General features: G+C 44.7%; 1 protein-coding gene across 3 annotated transcripts in view; it reads left to right on the top strand.

Moving 5' to 3' along the window:
• Window positions 1-10614, top strand: part of LOC147642439 (uncharacterized) — a 43963-nt gene extending 33349 nt beyond the window's left edge. For all 3 annotated transcript variants that reach the window (XM_086806511.1, XM_086806525.1, XM_086806517.1), the window contains one exon: window positions 9385-10614. In XM_086806511.1, coding sequence (XP_086662637.1) covers window positions 9385-10380 — 996 coding nt within the window. In that variant the 3' untranslated portion in view covers window positions 10381-10614. The remainder of the gene's footprint in view (window positions 1-9384) is intronic.
• Window positions 10615-14026: the final 3412 nt, after the last annotated feature.

Below are 14026 nucleotides of genomic sequence, written 5' to 3'. Positions count from 1 at the left end.
CACTTTTTTTCTCTCTCCCTCCATGCTATGGTTGTCTACCCCACCACCCACCATAGCTCTTTGCGTACTCTAAATACCAACACCCTTCAGAGGGTATGTGGGACCCAATACTGTGTGTTTGACATACACCTCCTCATGTAAGTCACCATTAAGAAAGGCAGACTTGACATTCATTTGGTAAACCGGTGTGCTAATTAGCAGAAAGAGTAAGAACTGCTTGGATGGTGGTGTATCTGGTTGTAGGAGCGAAAGTTTCCTCATAATCCACATTCTCAATCTGAGAGTACCCTTTCGCAACCAATTTGGCTTTGTGTTTGTCTAGAGATCCATCGGCATGGAGCTTGGTCTTAAAGACCCACTTGACCCCGATAATCTGGCGATGCAGAGGCCGGTCTACAAGCTCCCATGTATGATTCCTCTCAATGGAATCAATCTCGGCCTCCATGGCTGCCCGCCACACAGGAAGAGCAAGAACCTCTTTAGCTGTAGTAGGCTTATATGACTATCACTATACTCATTAGGGCGAGGTTACAAGAATGACAAAGCAGGGGGTAAAAAGCTGATGGTGGAGAAGCTGGTGGTCGAGTTGGGGTGGCCGAAGAAGGAGGAGTGACCTCGATGGTAAGCTTGGGATGAGAGTGAGAATCATTTGAGGATTCAACAAAGTGAACAACGCTCACCAAGGATCGCGACTCCGGATCCCATAATCTGTAAGCTTTGGAATGAGAGCTATATCCAAGGAATTTGCACTTCGTGGACTTGGGATCAAATTTGGATTTGTTGGAATCAAAGATATGAACATAGGCATCACAATCGAAAACCTGGAAATGAAAGACGGAAGGTTTTTGTCCAGTAAAAGCCTCCTTTGGAATCATATGAGAAACCGCCTTTGTAGGAGAACGGTTGACGACGTAAAAAGCAGTGCTCACAGCTTCTCCTTAGAAAGAGGGAGGAAGATCAAAAGAAGAAAGCGTGGTACGGGCCATCTCCGGAACAGTCATGTTCTTGCGTTCAACCACACTATTCTGCTAAGGAGTGAGGTGTGGAAAATTGACGGCTTATACCTTTCTGTGAGCAAAAATTATGTAAGGCTTTGGAGATGAATTCTCCTCCATTCTCGGAGGGGACTTGTCGAACCTTCTGTGTGGTTGCAGGCTCGACCAAAGTCTCCCACTCTTGGAAGCGGGAGAAAGCGTGAGATTTTTCATCCAAGAGATAAAACCCAAACTTTGCATGAGTAATCATCAGTAAATAAGCATAAAGAACCTGGCTTTGGTACCATGTGGGAATATGTGAATATGAAGCAGAAGCAAGTAGAGATCAAACAAGAGAAAGTAGACGACCAAGATCTGAAATTTATTGAATTAATTATGAATGAACAATGTCTATGCTTATACACATATTTGTAGAGCCAGTCGGCTTGTAGGGTTGGAGGACAAATGTCCATGATTGATAAAAATGCCTAAAATAGCTGAAAAATATGGGAAAAATCCCTAATTACATGAGATAAATATCTGCATAAAAGGGGAAATAAAATGGGATAAAGAAGAATATTAAATGTTGGAGATGACATGTCCAACACAAAGCTGTAGGCAAATCGAACTCAACTTGATAGTGCCCATGTCCCAAGGGATGAATATCAGTAATCTTTCCAAATGTGCCAAGAAGGCTTGCCTGTAACAAATCCTGAACTGTCCGTGCGTCGAGCAGCTACCCACAATCTCGCATACCAAGGTGGAGGCCTCCAAAGATGCGACTATTGAAGCGTGGGGCTGGAGGTCCGCTTCTGAAAAAGAGATGCAAGGGACGGTGGCCTCGGTTGGGGTTGACGGAGCGGCTGCCAATGGAGTCCTCCTGGGAGTTCAAGACCAGAAGTCGCCAGATCTTGCCACAGAGAAAATTGCTTGAAAGGTAAAAGAGCATTTGACTAGGACGATGAGGAAGAGGGTATGGAGGGGGGAAGTGGGCGGAAGCGTGGAAAGGGGGGGATAAGGCAGCGAGGTGATAGCAGGCTGTGCAAGGAGGTGGGGATAATAGGTAGTCAGGGAAAAGGCGGGGGCTTAGGCGAGGAAGGCAAAGGCGGGGGCTGAGGCGGATAAAAGGAGCAATGTCCGGGGCTGGGGTGAGGGAGGGACAGCAGCACGAAGGAGGGGGAAAGCGGGAGGGGGAGGTGGAAGAGAAGGCGACGAGGGAGGGGGCACATGAGAGGCGAAGGCAAGGGGGCCACCGGAGGGGGGGCAATGAGAGAGAGGGAGACGAAAGGGAGGTGAAGGCAAGGGAGGGATGGGGGGGCTGCGCACAGGAGAAAAAGGCATAGAAGTGATGGCGGAAGAGGTGCAGCCGTGTATAGGGGGGGAGCTCTAGCTTCCGCTGAGCAATTGCTCTTTCTTGTTCTCTCTCTGCACTCTTACCTTCTCTACATTGTGCTATTCATGGTCCAGAACCAAAGGCTGAAAAGTAAAATCCTTTTCTATAAGCTTCCGCATATTATAATGGAATCAGAGCTTTTCCTTTTGGTGAAGAAATTCAGCCAAGTTTTTTTTTTTCGCTTGTGTGGTTGGTTTATAGATGCTGGGAGCATTCCCTATTCCGATGTGACTTTTGTCCCTCAAAGGACGGTTGGTTTTCAACGTTCGGAAGCGATTGGAAACGTCTCCCACACACGTAGTGGATGGTTTATTTGCGGTTAGGGAAAAACTTGACCACTTCCACTATGGCGAACTTTGACGATGAGTAAGAACACGAGATCCCAGAAGAGACTGTAACTTCTACAGCGGCGGCATCAAGGAGCAATGCTTCGAGTGGGGACCGATCAACAGATGGAAGCAATGTTCAAGAATTCTATGCTTCTCATGAAGCAACATGAAGATCAATTGTTTTAGCAAAAAGCCATGATCTAGGCTTAGAGAAGCGCTGACTTCTTCTAGATTCTTCTTCACCCATTCCCCCTCCCTCCCCCTTGCCAATTCTCACCCATATCCCTTCTCACCTCCCTTCCAAGATCCCTACCTCGACTAACTCCATTGTGGAGTTAACGCAGCAGTCCGTGCTTTACATGAATTGCAGATACGGGAGTTTGAGCTTCGAACGTTGGCAATAGCTCGCCTTGCCGCACAATAGGAACAATGACAACTTGTGAAACATGAGGATTTCCTTGTAGCTCTTGACGACGCAAGGATGGTACCGGAAACTTTGTTGACTCATCTTTATGATGAGGTGAATTTTAGCAAGTATAATGGTAAACTCGATCCCACAGCTTTGTATTCTTGGATTCAACAGTTTGAGGCTTATTTTGTTGCAGGTAGAAAATGAGATGCGAAGAAAGTTGTGTTAACTAGTTGCTACATTGAAGGGGAAGTGATATCTTGGTGGTCTCATTGGGCTCAGGCTAATTCCCAGTTTGGGATTGCCGCCTATGAAAGGGACCAATTTGTCACCGATCACAAGAAGCGGTTTCTACTGTTCTATTATCTTGAGCGGCTTGAGGACGAGTTTAGGGGATTGCACTGGGACGCGCAATCGGTCCGCCAATTTGTCAACAAAGCCACTCATCTGGCTTTATAATTGAACAAATCAGAGGAGGATCAGAGAGGGCAATTCCTATATGGTCTAGATACGTAGATCCAATGGTATTGTGTATGTTTGAACCACCAACCTTTGAAAAAGCACTAGTGCCTGCGCAAAGTGCCAAGATGAAGTACAATGGTGGAAAGACCAAGACTTCATATCCCACAGCGTCCAAGGCAGCACCTCTTGGCAACAAGGGTGAGAACCAAGCAGGGTCTTTCCCAAGATAGAGCCCAAGAGCATTTGGCTCCAAGAACTCAACCAACATGCCAAGAGAGAGCACGGGAGCATTTGGCTCCAAGAGCTCGACCAACATGTCAAAACTTACTCAGCGTAGGTAGGCTAGACCGGTGGTAAGCTCAACCAAGATGAGCATAACTAATATAAAAAGGAGGGGCGATGCTTTTATTGTCATATAGTAGGGCATACTTCTAGGGCATGTCCTAAGAAACCTCTTGCCTAGACCACACCACCAGCCTAGGACATGCTTCAATGGTGAGCTAGACTTCCACACTGAACCCCCAGGATGCCACTCATTCTTCAACTCGTAATTCCACGGTTGACACCATTGTCAGTTGGGATAAGCAAAACACCCATGACCCAGAGTATGAGCGCAATGAGTTGCTCAAGACCTTTGACTACATAGGCGGCTAGAGAGGAGTCGTCTTATTTGATAGCGACAGCACGGAGGATGTGGTCATGGAACAGGCCACTTGGTGGGCCCGTTTTCCATTGACTTTGGTAGACAAGCGGGCTCAGGTGTTTAGCAGAGGAATGACCACCAGTATCAAGTTTGAGGCTCGTAGTGCTAAGTTAGTAATCCAAGGCATAGAGTTTATGCGAGATTTCATGGTTACTCCTCTTGTAGGAGCAGACATAATCTTGGTATTCTTTGGTTCCACAAGTTTTAACTAGACATTGATTGGGAACGACACACTTTTTGGATTCTTTGGAATGTGTCCAAGGCTTGTGTCATCATCATGTGTGAGCCAATAATCCCTAACTTTCCTCTCATAAGTCACATGCAAGCTAAATGTGAAATGAGGAAAGACGTGCAATGTGGGGTGATCTTTGTTGAGACCGTCGGGACCGTTACTAGTGCTTCCAAGAAGTACCAGGCCATACATGAACAATTCTAGAAAATTTTCTTTGGGACAACCTCCCTCCCAAGCTCCCCTTATCTAGACAAGAGGATCAGAGAATTGATCTCCTCTCAGGCACAGAACTAGCAAGCAAGGTTTCGTTGTATCATTTGAGCAAGGCTATGGAATCGGAATTAGACCGCCAACTCCAAGAATTGTTGCAATTAGGGCTCATACGTTCCAGTGTCTCTCCTTTTGCACCGTTGATTCTTTTTGTTAAGAAAAAGGATGGATCTTCCAGACATTGTGTAGATTATTGTACTTTGAACAGGGTGACTGTCAGGAGCAAGTTCTCGATGCCTCGGATTGATTATATCCTAGAAAGTTTGAATGGAGCCAAGGTGTCTTTGAAGCTTGACCCGAAAAGTGGATACTATTAGGTACGGATTGTCGAAGGGGACATCCCAAAGACAACTTTCTGCACTGAACGGGCCCACTACGAGTTTGTGGTCATGCCCTTCGTGTCTTCATTTTCTTGCATGACATGCTAGTTTTTTTTAGCTACAGTCAAGCAACACGACATTGACGTTGATTGCTTGCTATGTGCTGCCCCACAACAATCGCGACTATAAGCCGGAATAGAATAGAATCATCCCAATATGTAAGGTGATTTCAATCACTGAGGAGCATCATGATGCCATGAGAGACCTGTGGGACTAGAGGAAAAGAAAATGCCATGGTCCCATTCCCGCATAAATACAACGCGCTTTGCTTGCGTGGAACGAGAGGACCCCTGAATACGAGCCCAAGTAGACATGAGAGTATGGATGATATCACCCCATATAGTACTAATTCATTGAGACCCAAAAATGTGAACACCCTCAATAGCCTCCATGCATCTAGCTCTCCAGATCTGCCATGCTGTAATACTAATTAGCAGCTCAAGGTTTTGTGGCTATGGAGGTTATGGTTAGGGCTAGGGTTTTCACAGAGGGGAGGGAACGGTTAGGGTTTTGACAAAAGAGGGGCCGCTTGCTTTCATTTTTTTTGCTTTTGCTCTCTTTACCTTTTAACGGTTTTGGCTCTCTCTTGTCTGCGTTGAAACGGGGGTCTTTGAATCCTGTGTCTGGGAGTGTATAAACAAAGTGAGGGACATCTTGCAATATACCATGCTGGGCAATATCTCTATGAATGAAAATAGCAGAGTCTGTATCACTGCCCTCATAGAAAAGCTGCGGACCAGACTGGGAAAGCCATGCCCCCGAAGTCACATGCATGGCGCGGCCACTCAATTTGCCCACAGTTGGGCTACAGAACCCAAATATGCTATGCGGTGTTGCATCCCCATAAACAATGCTATACAGTCTCAGAATATGCCCCACATCTCGAGCAGGTAGGTGCTACACCGAAAACCGATCTCCACTGATTGGTGGGGAGACCATGTAAAAATAACCAAAAGAAATGAGAGATCTGGCTCCTTCTGTATGAATGCAAAAGCCTATGCCAATATCTGCGCTGGATCACTAGGGAGATATCATAACTCTCCCAATGAGACTTGAGACTAGGAATCCTATGCATCTGTCGAGTGATGAGAAGCCAGGCATTCTGGACCGTGAAACTGAAAAAGGGAAGGCTTTTCAATGGATCGAAGGCATCAATTCACTCCCACTTTCTTGGATCAATCCCACTGAAGATATCTGATAGGACTGCCACCATATAGCCACAAACACCAAGAGCCATGAGTCACTATTTGAGGAGAAGGATCAATGAACCAGTGCTTTCCCGAATGACCAACAATCCTCATGGACTAAGCCTAGTATCTGGGATGATCCCCTCCATGCTACATCTCCTCAATCTCCCCCCAGGCATGATAGAATAGATGATGCAATGTGTAGTCTCTTGGCCCGGGAGAGCAATGACCTGCAGAAGTATGTCTATCCTCAAAAAAACTCCGTGGCAACTTAGATGATAATCTCCATGAAAGATCCCAGAGAGCCACTCATGCGGAATAGTTGCATCAATCTGATCAATACGTATGTGAGAGCCCCTAAGATGCTGAATGGAGGCAGCTCTCCGATCCATCGGAAGACTCTTAAAGGTGTTCCAAGGAAGAATTGTGTATGCACATCTCTCCCATCCTGACCATTGCATATAACGAGATGCACCAAGGGTCCAAGTGGCCGACCGGCCTCATTCCTGATGAACTCGTTCGACATAATAGGTTGTCGGTCAGCCTCATCCAAAGACCTAGGAAGCCTTTGTCGCAAGAATGGTCTCATACTTCTCCATACTCTGACAATGGCTGCAATAAGAGGGGAAGATGGTGCCTTGATATTAGCCTCTGTGAACAAAAACCGTGTGCTGGGCAGCCAATCTCTTCCGACACGGGGTGTACATTGAGAAATCTGAGGCAAGAAAAAATCCTTCCAAGGCTCAGTGCTTGACCACAGGTTTGCAAGGCAATGCCTTGCATTGAACATCCGGATCAATAATATCTCCTTGTCTCGGCTGAATAACTGTTAGCCTAGCTACCTTGGCACCTGTGTGTGTGTGTGTGTGTGTGTGGTGCCATCCAAACTGGACCAAAGAAAATTGTTTATCCATAATTGACCAATGCACTCACGAGAGAAGCACTGACAAGAGGCAATAAACCAAGCCAAGGCAAGCAATACTTGATTAGCCACCAATGCTTTGAAGGCTAAATCTAATCTTCTGGAGCTTCAATTAAGAAGCTTCTTCCAGATACTCAAAAGTGCCGGAGCAAACTGCTGTGTAGGAGAAATGTCAACCCCAACCTGGCATCCCAAATATTTAGCAGTGCATCCTCTACTGATCCAAGTAAAACCAAGCTCTGCACCTCAAGCAACTCTCGGTGAGTCGCTAATCCAAAAACCAACAGATTTGTGCCAATTAATGAGCGTCCCTCCTGCCAAACAAAACTCTTCCAGCGCCACCCGGAAGGAACATAAGCATATGTGTGAGGCCTCCAAGAACATGGCTGTGTCATCAACTAACTCAGAGTCAACCAGCTTCTCTTGATTGCGAAGAGGCAACCTCAATCCATATATACCAACAGGGAGTGTAGGAAGATGCTCATGGTCTCTGCAACTATGATATAGAATAATGGGGCTAAAGAGAAACCTCGCTGTAGTGAGCGAGAGATCTGAAACCGCTCTCCTCTATCACCGCAAGCGAGCACACTATTGTGGGCATCACGATACATGAGAGTTGCATAAGGGTTGGGGTGCAGGGGCGCGGGTAAAGGGGCAGGTATGGGGTCTGAGGGCGCCTGCCATCTCTAACAGGGCATAGGGGCAATTGGAGTTTGGGCAACCGTAGAAGGCATCTGATGGGTAGGACCACGACGCCTCCTAGCATGGCCTCTCGATCTGGGACAATCTCTAGCAATGTGGCCATGTCGACGACAAATCCGACACGGGTCAGGATTGCCTGCAATCTCCATGCTCTGGCGGAAATGAGAGCCGTTAGGTCTCTGAGGCATGATATGGTTGTTAGTAATCGATAGATCAAGAACAAGCACAAAGAGCAGGGGCACACCATCAGAAGTGGTGGTAATAGCCGCGGAAGCCGGGGCGAGAGACCCCGGAAGGGCCGGTACCTCTAAAACCTGGCCAAAGGATGCCCCTATGGAAGCTAAGAGCTTCCAATAAGACCGAGGAAGAGCAGGGAACCACAATGAGACCGGGGTAAGGCGCTGATCCTCCGCTTGAGAAGTAGCTTCTGGAGAATGAAAGTCCACCTGGAAGAAGCCTCGACCAAGCAAACGAGTATCTTGGAAGGGCACAGTCAGCTTGGAGGGGAGAGTTGCTAGAAGCCATTCACGGGCCTTCGAGCGAGAGGGGTGGGAGCCATAAACCTGCGCAATAAGAGTGCTCTGGACGTCAATGTCAATGTCGTGTTGAAGAGAGGTGAGCTCGTCTCGTGAAAAATTGATTATTCTCCCGGCTTGTGGGGGTGATGAAAGATTGGTTGTGGTAGAAGCCATAAAGCCAATCGAAAATGGGCGGCTGACTTGAATCCAAATGTAAAAAAACTTGCTGAAGGGAAAAGGTGGCGGGGAGAGGAAGAGGCGGGTGAGGGCGAGGAATTTGTTCTTGTAGGTAAAATGTTCATTGTTCATCTGCAGCAGGTGAGGAATTTGTTCTTGTAGGTAAAATGTCTACACATTCTGTTAAGTGATTGGAGTTTTTGTGGTGAGTGGGACAAAGGAGATCTTTTTAATCTACTCTTTCAATTTCTCACCCACACACTGTTCACATAAGACTTGTTGCTCAAATTTTCCATGCCAAAAGGGTGTAGGCAAAAAGTGTATACTATGTAAGTACCAACATCCTAAACGTTTTTGGGGTATACTAAGCAGGTAACTAGATGGGAGTGGCAGGGCAGAGCAATGGGTATTTCTAACGTTTTCCATGCAGATGCTTATCCTAGGCAATGTGCTGCACTGCTCACAGCAAATGGCAGCGTGCCTCACTGCATTAAGCATATGGGCTGCTAACAAGCTGCTGGAGGTGACTGCTGTGACTGTCGCAATACTTGATTTTTATTCCGGTCTTTAATTTGAAGTTTCCGGCCTTTAATTTGAAGTGGTTTGGATGTGAGATCATGTATCAACATTCCTTGAGCACTTTCAAGTTTCACCTGTTTGAAAATTTTATGCATTTTGAGTTTTTGGTAATGGTTATCTTATGGTTGGTTATATATATGCTTTCAGGTAGAAGCTGAGTATCTGCCTATGGCTGTAGGTCTTTATGCGCAACTTCTTAAAAAGTGGGATTTATCCTTGCGGCGTCTGCGTGCTAAGTGCTTTTGTGGGGGAATGGATGGAGGCCTTCTAGGTCAGGTACGTGAAGCCTTGAGAAAAGCATACTATGGAGGCCTTAAACATCTCTTGAAGAAGCTCAAGCAGCGGAGTAACTCAGGGAATTTAAGGGAGACAGTACAAATGGTGTTGGGGAGGAATGAGATTGGAGTGTATGCTGCAAATTCTGCTAAAATTGAAGTAAAGAAAGCTATCGATGTGTTTTGGAAGAATCTCCTAGAGCTCACAAATACTGAGATGCAATTTCTTTGGGGATCCTGGCAAGCCGACATCAAAAAGCTCACAGAGAGTGCTTTAAATTCTTTGCATGCCCATGAAGAAGTGTCGGGAAACCCAGGTGCAAGAGATAAGATGGGAGTAGGGGATGACAGGTTGAGGTTGTTTCAGGAAAAATTGAGAGGGAAGATGCAAGAACTAGGGTCCCTAAAGGAGCGTTTGAACGATCCTCTGAGCCAAACACAGAGGTTTTTTGATTATGGTTACGGTTTACTTCAATCTGATTCTTCTTTCTGTTCAGCAGCTGTGGAGATTAATACTAATGCTGGACAGGATGGCAGTGTTGATGCAGTGGGCCAAAATAGTTATGTAGCTCCAATGCTACGAGGCCAAGGTGTTGAAAGAGGTGCTACTATGTCACAATGTTGTGTTGAGAGTAAACATTGCTCAGATAGCCAAGTACTGAAAGAGGAGGAACCTCATATTTTCATGGGTGCCAACCCAAGTGGCGTCAAGGAAGCTGTTTTGGATGGCTTCCGATGTGCTCGTGTAGCAAACATGAGTAGAGTTGGTTCATTCAATAGAACTGGCAGAAAAGCACTGGTGTTATCAGAAGCAGAGTCCCACAAACTTCAGAAAAGAGAGAGCAATGCCAATCGGTCTAGGAAATAGACGCTCGAGCTGGAGAGTAGTGACTTGTTTATAGTGTATTTGTATCTTGTCACTTTTGCATTGAAACCGACTCTGTGATTAGAGATGACGAAGCTAATGACAAAAGCGTTTCTTTGTTCGAGTCTTAGGACGAGGTCACTTGTCTTTGACCCCTGCTCAAAAAACAAAAAACGATAAATAGTCTTTTGTACTTGTACCAAGTATTAATAATATGAAAAATAGCGCTCCTACCAATCCCTGTTCTGTTGAATCAGGGGAAAGCCCACTAATCTGTTTTAACTATCTGGCATATTTGTTGGCAATCCCTAGGCTGATTGTATGCTTGTGTTGTTAAATTGTGTAAATATAAATGATTTGAAGGGTTCTACACATGATAACATGCATCTTGATAACGTTGTTGTGTAAGGCAAAGCATTTGTATTCAAATCGATTTCACCAAGTGAGGTGTGAATTTAGCCTGTAGTCTTTGTGATGCGGAATGATGTGTGCAAGAGGGCAATGTTACAAGGTGGAGAGAGCCCTTTTATTATTCTAACAAAAGAACCATGAGGGTCTGGTGCGGATGCTTAATGATGTGTGCAAGAAGGCAATGTCAAAAGGTGATTTTGTGAGTGTAACCCGGACTCTTTTGGATGCATGCGATTTGTGGACACATCTCAGATCTCAAGTAGCTGGGCTTTACTTTCCATCATAATGTTGTACAGGTGTTATCTTTTGCATGCTGCCCAATATGATGCATATAGCTACAAAATGTGGATTGATTGTACATTGATGCCTTCGGATCATGCACTTGGGTTATATTTTGGTATTTTGATCCATGACCATGCATTGCACGATAGAAGATTGTTGATGGTAAATAACAATTATCTATTGCATGCTCACTTTATATAGATGGTACATTCCGCTTTCTATCCTCTTATGTTTCACATGAGGATTTGGATGTTCCTTGGTATGGTTGTGATGCGCATGCAGGTTGTCATTCAGGATTATGGTAGATGGTATATGGGGAAAACTAGGATGCGAGTGGCTCGTGCAAATCAGCCTTGCAAGGATACACTGAAATTAGCCAATTGTGACCTTTGATAGTTGTTGAGCACTAGGGTATGGCACACGCCAAGCATTGTCTTGATCAAAATGATGCAAGTTGAACAAGTGTCAAACTTGAGCTCGACAAAAGCTGTTTTTCGACATAGGAGATTCTTCCAAATCCTTTTTTAAACATTTGCACACATCCAAGGCACTCTATTAGACAAAAGCAATCTATTGCAAGAGTGAAACTATATGTTGGAACTTGTACATGTAACAATCATAACTTTGTTGATGATTGTCACCACACTATTTTGCAGACATGTTAGCTGTCTTTGATGCATCTTTTATTGAGGAAGAACTGGATGATGCTCTCGAAAATCTAGGTAAATGGAAGTCCCCAAGATGAGATGGGCTTACGGTGAAGTTTTTTCACACATTTTGGGATGTTCTAAAACATCCCATTCTCTTAATGGTCAATTAACTGTTGGTCTATTGGACAGTTGTCATATTCTTGGAAAGAAGACTACTTAAATTGTTGCCCAAAAAACAGCTTTGTGAAGGTTTATTGGATTGGCGTCCCATCTCTTTGATGTGTGTGGTGTAGAAGCTTGTGGCTAAGATGCTTGTGAATAGAATCAAATGTATACTGCATGTTGGCCTTCATCTCAATCAATATGGCTTCGCCAAACTCATTATGCAAGTGGTTATAGCTAAAGCCTTTGATATTGTTTGGTGGGATTTCGTAGCACAAGTAATGGAGAGAACGAGATTGAGGTGCAAAATGAAAAATGTTTTCTGGTTATATTAAGAAAGTACAACGAAATGCATTTTGGGAGGAGAACTTTCAGCTCCTTGGAAGTTAGGCAAATCTGTCAAACATGGCTATCCTCTCAATGCCTTGCTATATGCCATTGCTAGGCATCCGATGCTCGTGTACATGGACTTGCTATCAGAGGATGGCCTACTACATGGAATTTCCATGGGGGATTGAAACAAGTTTGTAGCTCAAGCTTATGCTGATGATTCTTTATTTTTTCCTAAGAACATAGAGACTAATGTGAGGGTTCTCATGCAAGCTTTGTCACTTTATGGGTTTACTGGGCTGAATGTCAACTTTGCAAAATCAAAGCCGCTACCATTGAAAAATTATGGTTGGCATAGATTACTCTAGCCAAGACAAATTGTGCAACTTGATCAGATAGTCAGACATCTTGGATATCCCATTGGATGGTGGGAAATCTCTCTCAAAGAAGAGATTGAGTGGGTGATGGAAAAGATACATCACGAAATTGAATATTGGAAGCTATCTACATGGCCATTGCATGTACGTCTACAAATAGTGCATATGTGCAATTCTATCTCCCTTTGCTGCCTTGGCCTCGCAGAGATAGATTAATCTTTTCATGTCTAAATCCTTGGAATGCTTGTGGAAAACAAAAACGGACAAAAAAGCCCTTCGTCTGATGAAACAAGAACTGGTTTGCTCGCCTAAGATGCATGGTGTAGTTAATATTCTCAATATCCATTATCATGTCCTCGTGAGGATGGCGATGCTTCTATCTGAATTTGTGGCACAAAAAAAGCCATGGTCTTGTATGTTGGGTAGTATGTGCAATGCGTACATAAGCATATAGACTTTGGGTTACCCATTATGATGATATAGTTTTTGGACATTTTAATGGCAAAATAATGGGTTCTCCCCATGCTACTGGTCTCATTCAAGATTGGAAAGCTTTATTACTTCACCTACATTGGTTAGGCCGGCCCCCAAACCAGGGAAACTCTTTGACTATGGAGATCATTCATTGGGGTAGGGTGTTTGAAGTGCCTCTTGCGTTATTCCGGCCAAGCAAGACCTATAAGCTTTCCGTGGTTGGAATTCGCTACATACAAGATGTTATTGATGAGCATGTTATGGTTTTTTCATTTCCTCAAGCAACTAGACATTGTCATTTAGAATTACATCATAGGCTCATTAAGGAGAGGATGCAAGGATTGTAGCCAATACTTGTGCTTCAAGAAGAAGGCCAACTCAGAGATTGGCTTTTTGATAGGACAACTCCTTGGATATACATCTCTTCCTTTTCATCAGCTCATTGTTTTTGGGGAGTACAAGCTCCTTTTGTCCCCCCTTAGATTCATGAGCATATGAATCATCTATGGACGATGCCTAAATCCTTGCTTGGTGGAAAGCGGCATTATTAGGATGGATATAGAAGAGAAAATTGCCCTTGAAGCAATGGTTGTTTCTATAAAATGTATTATGAGTGTTTTTTTGGTGGGGATTCTTTTGTCCTTCCCATGCGTGACACCGCATTGTTCATCAGAGATGCATACTCATTGAAAGTAACCATTGTATATAACCAGAAGGTGCTTCAGCCTCATGTAGGCGTTGCTCTTACCCACGTGAGATGGTGCCCTAGCTTCTGTGGTATTGCTCCCAATCTCGAGCCCTCCTGGACAGATTGTCGGGGCACCTACCCGCATGATTTCCATGCATACTTTTTGGGAGGCAATTTTAGCTTTTTTGTGGACTCTCTCCGCCATTGCCAGCTTATGCAGTCTTTTTGGATTGGATGAGATTCTGGGCATACTGGACTATCTACGATGTCTGGAA

Source organism: Cibotium barometz, chromosome 1 (genome assembly GCF_041138505.1).
Source record: "Cibotium barometz isolate CiBa-2024 chromosome 1, ASM4113850v1, whole genome shotgun sequence".
NCBI classification, from domain to species: Eukaryota; Viridiplantae; Streptophyta; class Polypodiopsida; order Cyatheales; family Cibotiaceae; genus Cibotium; species Cibotium barometz.
Note: the sequence above shows the minus strand (reverse complement) of the source record. Positions and strands in the feature narration are given on the sequence as shown.